Genomic DNA, 6,000 nt, shown 5'->3' on the forward strand with positions numbered 1-6,000 from the left:
AATTAAATCACACATTTTAACTGTTAAATGAATAAGAATGTATTACTATCAGACTGCGTCAAACTAATCTAACCCGCAAACTTTTTGCAATCATTTCCTGCTCCAAATTTGAACATGTTCCCTCAGCTATATTTTAGTTCTACATTTCCATTTCAGCAAAACCTAACTTCAAAAGAGCTCATTCTATATACTGGCATTTTAAGTTGCATTCAGAGGCTTTTGATGCTTATTTCCTACGCTCTTCAAAATCAACGCATATATAAATATATATATATGCACATCCATTCATACACAAACAGGTTCATGAATTGCAATCAACAATTTTGTAAATATAAGTTTCCTAGCCATTAATCATCCCCCCCTTTTTTTTTTTTTTTAATCCTTATGGAGTGAATTACTAACTGAGAGAAGACGCCAATTCTAGTAAGTGAATGTTACCCAACAGGGATATAAAGCTGTCAACACCATAGTGCTCTTGCTTGCTCTAAACTCTCTCCCAGGCTTCATATGTTTTTTAAAGTGATATTAGCCTTTTTTTCCCAGGCACATTTATGAAACCTGCCTCTCCTGAACATCTGAGCGCTCGTGATTTATTACATACAGGTTTTAAAACAGACCGGTTAGATAACTGCTGAAACATTTTAGAAAGCACTGGGTTAGTCAGGCAAACCAAAATTGGACTCTAACACATTGGACTGACGCTAACAACATCGTAAACAGTACCAAAACTTGTAAATCCCCTATTAAACACAACCTTTAAGACCCCGTTTATCTTTTTAGTGACCTTCACTAGTTTATTATAGCTGCCGTAATGGCCCTTTGAATTAAGTACATTCAGGTTAGGAATAAAAAAAAAAACACGAGAGTCATAAGGCAAAATTTCTCATGAGAACAACTGAATTCCTGTCTGCACTACGAAAGCTTATTTTAAACCACTTTTTCACTCATAAATCTGGAGAGAAAGCTAAAAACACCTACAGCACTATAATATTTCTCTATTTCTCAGGGAAGTCACTGGAAAAATAATTGTAGCAAACACTACGACTATAAAACTTGTTACCAAAGGTCATCAGTTTCATCATAGCACCAGTTAGTTAAGAGCTTATTGCTCTGTTCTCAGGGATTAAGTTCAGAAACAGATATTATTACACCAAAAAAACACTTGACAAGTAGGAAAGAATTTCAGCATTTACATATCTAAGGCCCAAAATGAGACAAAAAAAAGAATTGCTAGCATCTGTCTTTGCTTTCAAAACCTTTAGATACACTTTATAGAATTAAAAATAAACCCACGACCTAAAATGCTCTCTAGTTTCCAGTAACATATTTCAATTTTTTTTCCCAAATGAAGTTCACATTCAATAAATATTAGCACTTTTTAAAGCTTAAAAAATAAGAAAAAACTTAAAGACTGAAAACTAAAGCCTTAGATGTCATTTCAATACAACTTCCAATAGTTTCCTTTTTATCAAACACTGGCAACAATACTAAAAGAGCCTTTATTAATACTTATTAGAAGAGAAGTTTTATACTAATTTGCCAGTATATTAAAAGTAAGCCTTTCCGCGAACATCAACAGCTGCATTTCACAACTCAAGTGAAAAAATTACTAACACCACAGAAATCACTGCAAAGATACAGACTTCCAGAAATACCCGAAACGGTGCAATCTGCTGTCAGAAAAAGATCACTTAGTCACACAGGTTCTTAAAGATTAAACTTGAAAAAGAGCAGAGCAAAAAATATCTGGAAATTAGCTATGTTGATTTATCTTGAGAGCATTTCCAGGAGAAAAAAAAAAATTAAATCAATTTTAAACAGCACCATTATCTTATTAAAAAAATCTGCCTTAACTAATTTAGTATTGAGTATTACAGAACCTAGGTAAGTATTCAGACAAGAATAATTTTCTTCTTGCTTTCAGTATCAATAAGGAGTAATGAATAAACTTTATTATGAATAGCCTAAAACCAAAGAGATTGAGACTGTTAAAAGAACATCAGCTAAGGAAAAAAAAAAAATTACTCCTGCATTTCCTATTCCCCCACACTTTTACACTCTAGTCTGCACCAACTTTATAAATGAGCTGAAGAGTAATGAATGAAAATGTAAGCTCTTAAAAGTTTGCTTTCAGAAATGAGAGTCTTTGTCTTAAGTGGAAGAAATCTTCCATAACTTAACAGGCCAGATTCGAGCTGAACCACCGATATAACTATAAAAGCCGGTGAATTTCTCTTGGCTAACGCAGCTGCAATTAGAAAGCAACATATATATTGCAAAACCTTTAAAAACATTCCTTTAAAGTGTATTTCTATAAATGCCCCAAGGAAAAAGATTTTAGTTCCAGTGCTAACATTCTCTTTAAAATCAACCAGCTATAATGCCTCAGTCTCGAGAAAGGCATCCAAAACTACATATATTACTTTTTATATGATTAACTAGTTCATTTTTACAATTATTCAACAAATTATTTCTCCACCAATTTGTAAGTCTAATAGTACTACAAGCCTTTCACTGCAAAGCTGTTTCTTCTTTTTCCATACATGAGAAGAACACGAAGAAGAGGTTTAAAAACCAGACATATAGTCATCCCAAAAACATAAAAACCTGGTGAGATCTCTTACCCTTCATTAGGTATACAAATGAATCCTATGTTTTTAAAATAAAACAAATCTGCAGCCCCTTAGCAAACTTCAGCAATTAGGAAGCCTATTGAGCCAAAGAGGTCTAAAACAAGCGTCTAATGGTAAAATCGCTAAATAAACCTCACGTAATAGAGAGTCATGTGACGACCATATCAAAGTATCTCTTGAAATGTCATTTACACAAACTCTTTGCGTATAAACAACTACATTTGTGTGTTACCACTCTGCACATTTTAGAACAGAGAGATTTTCCTTAAAAAAGGTAAAGTTATTTGAGGCCTGTCCTGCATTATTTTGCTCACAGCATCTGGCTAATTTCAAGATTTTTAAATGTATTTTTCCTAACACGACGCTGCACTGTGTTAAACGCAACAGCATCAGAGTTAGGATGAAAAAAAGAGGGCATTTAGGAGTAGTGACTGGAGAGTTCGGCGGCTTGGAAGAAGAGCAGGGGGGGGTGAAGCAACCACGCGTGTCACTTAAACGTGCTCTAAACACAAAATTGACCAGCAACTCGAGAGCGAAGTAAGTATGGAAGTTAAAGTATTCTAGCGAATTGCAGGAAAGCTGCAAAACTAACGCTCAAAGATTGTGCTGAAAGAGCTGAACCTTGCACGCGTTTCGCCCTGTCCTCTTTTACAACTGCCACAAAACGCTATTTACGGGAAGGAAAAAAACAAAAAATAATCCCTCAATGCAAAGAGGGACGCTGCCCTTTTTCCCGCCCTGCAGACCCCGTTCTCAGAGCTACGACGGCGGGCGTAACGCACCCAGGCCGTGTCACCCGCGTCCCTGCGCGCAGCCGGGCTGCCCGGACCTCACCTGGGGGCGATGCCCTCTTTTGTTGGCGCTGCCCAGGCCCGCCGCCCCGGCCGCTGCCGTGCCCTCCGGGAGCCGCCGGCGGGGCAGGGGGGCTGCCCCGGCGGCGATCCGCCAGCTCGCGTGCAGGAAGCGCCGAGAGCAGGGGCCAGCTCTCCCCCAGTTCCCCTCCGGCAGGATTAGGCCTGCCCTTTTGCGGGCCGCCTAGCTAGAGCCCGGGCCTAGGGGTGGCCTCTTGAGGAAGGCGGCCTTCTAACGCCGCAGACCTCGGCAGAAGTCCTTCCCCGGACCCCTCACACCGCAGCGGTGTGGAGCAGGAGAGCGGGCAGGAGCCCGCCGGCTGCCGCGCGAACCTGCCGCCACCTCCGCGCACGGTGCCGACCCGCCCGCCGAATGCCAGCCCGGGCACGCCGCTCTGCGCGCCCCGGCCAGCGGGGCTGCCCAGCCGGGCCGGGCCGGGCCGGCGGTGCCGCCGTGAGCGCGGCCGCACGGTTACCTCCCACGGGCTTGGTGACGGCGCCGTTGGGCCTCCCGCGGGTGCCCATGGGGCTGCCGTTCTGCTCCAGCCTGGCCACCTTCCCCGGGGGGGGCCCTTTGACATCGGGGCTGCCGCTGCCTCTGTCGGGGCTGTCCCGCAGGCAGGGGCTCTCACTCCTCCGCTCCATGCTCGGAGACGCGGCTCCCGCTGGCAGGTCGCAGTAGAAGGAGCACGGACCTAGGGCGAGAGAAACAAGGGGCGCTTCAGCTGCCGCCGGCCCGCGCTGCCGCCCGGCCCCGGGCGCCCGCAGCGCGTCCCCCGGGCGGGTCGGCCCCGTGAAGCCGAGCGAGCGCCGGCCGGGCGCGATGCCGCCCCGCTCCCGCCGCCGAAAGCGAGCGGTTCGGCCCCGACGGCCCCGGCCCGGCCGCCGCGGCGGAGACGCGAGTTCCGCCGCCCGACCCCAACCTGCCGCGGGCGGGGGCGGGCAGCGCTGCGCCCCGGTCCCCATCGCGCCGGGCAGGCCGGCGGGCAGCCCACCCGCCCGCCGCAGCCAGGTGCTGCGCCCCGGGTCCGGCCTCAGCCCCGGCCCGCCCCCGGGGGCCGCGGGGAAGAGGCTGCCAGTCCGGGCGGCCCCGCTGGCACGGCCCCCCCCACCCCCCCGCGCCGTCCAGCTGTGCAGCCGCGGAGCAGCCGGCTGCTGGCGAGGAAGCCTCTAGCGAGCGGCTCCCGGGAGCTGCCGCTGTACTTACTGCTTATAGCCTGTCTGTAAGTTGGCTGAGTTGGGCTCTGTCCATGGATCAGAAGTAGAGAATCCAGGGTGGAAAGTTTTCTTGTTTCCTCCTCTCACGCCGCTTTCTCCCCTTCTACTCCTTCCCCCCACCCCCAGCCCCCTCCTTGCCCTCCTCCGGGGGTGCCGAGGCGGCGGGGCCGGGACGGCAGGGGCCGGAGCCCCTTCCCGGAGGGTCCCGGGTGGCGAGCGGAGCGGTGCCGAGCGGGGAGGTCGGGGCGAGGGGGCGGGGAGCCGCGGGGCCGCCGGCTGCGGCGCGGAGGAGAGGAGAAGGGAGAGGGAGCCGACTTCTCACACCTTCAGCGGAGAAAATCAATACCGGGGGAGACGGGGGGAGGAGAAGAGGAGGGAGCGCCGCTCTCCCGGGCTCCGCGGCGGCGGCGGGTGCCTGACGGCGCGGGGAAGCGGCGGCGGCCCCCGGTGTGTCACTTTCAGTCGCTCCTTCCTCTGCCAGCGACAGCAGCGGCAGGAGGGACTCGCCACAGAGAGCGGAGAAACGGTTATTAGTTGCGTTGAGTCATCGAGGCAGAGTGAGTCCTTTTTGGGGTTGTCCTCGGTTTCGGGTTTGGTGTGTGTGCGCGCCCGTGTGTGTGTGTGTGTGTGTGTGTGTGTGTGTCTGCCTGCCTGTCTGCGCGGCGTTCCCGTCCCAAGGCTGTGCATCCCAAACATCGCCACCCCTCCTCGCCTCCGACACCCCTCCCCCTCCCCGCCCCCCCGCAAAAATCAAGTCTCGGTGCTGCCTCGGGATCGGGCGCAGACGGGCGCGCAGCAGCCCACCTCCTCGCGGCCCGGCCCGCCCCGCGCAGCCCCAGCCCCAGCCCGGCCGGCCCCGCTGCGTGCAGGGGTGGGAGGCAGAGACCCACCTGGCAGGAAATTAAACACCAATAAATAAATACTACAGCTCGCACGCGAAAAGCGAGCGCGGTGCCGTACGGAGGGAGGGTCGGGTGGGGAAGGGGAAGCGCGGCAGGACGAGGCGGTGATGACAGGAGAGACCCAGGGCAGAAGAGGGCAAGGACGGGGGCAGTCGGGCCGAGGGAGGGCCGAGGGGGAAGGAGAGGAGGAGGAGCCGCGAGAAGAAGGGGAAGAGCGGGGGGGAACGACAGAGGGGAAGCCGGAGTTGGGGAGACCGGACCGACAGGGGAGGAGCAAAGCTGCCACCGGCATCCAAGTCCAGGCGCCCGGGTCGGTCCGACGCAGCCGGTGCGGCCTCGCCGCCTCCCGCCACCCGGCCCCCCGCTCCGGGGAGCCGAGCGACGGCGGGGACCCTC

General features: G+C 51.7%; 1 protein-coding gene across 1 annotated transcript in view; it reads right to left on the minus strand.

Annotated features, from left to right (window-relative positions):
* SATB2 (SATB homeobox 2) overlaps positions 1 to 4,144 on the minus strand; it is a 131,866-nt gene extending 127,722 nt beyond the window's left edge. Inside the window, exon 1 of the mRNA XM_075029283.1 lies at positions 3,961 to 4,144. Within this exon, the coding sequence (XP_074885384.1) occupies positions 3,961 to 4,129 (169 nt within the window). The 5' untranslated portion in view covers positions 4,130 to 4,144. The remainder of the gene's footprint in view (positions 1 to 3,960) is intronic.
* Positions 4,145 to 6,000: the final 1,856 nt, after the last annotated feature.

The sequence above is a fragment of the Buteo buteo genome, chromosome 5 (genome assembly GCF_964188355.1).
Source record: "Buteo buteo chromosome 5, bButBut1.hap1.1, whole genome shotgun sequence".
NCBI classification, from domain to species: domain Eukaryota; kingdom Metazoa; phylum Chordata; class Aves; order Accipitriformes; family Accipitridae; genus Buteo; species Buteo buteo.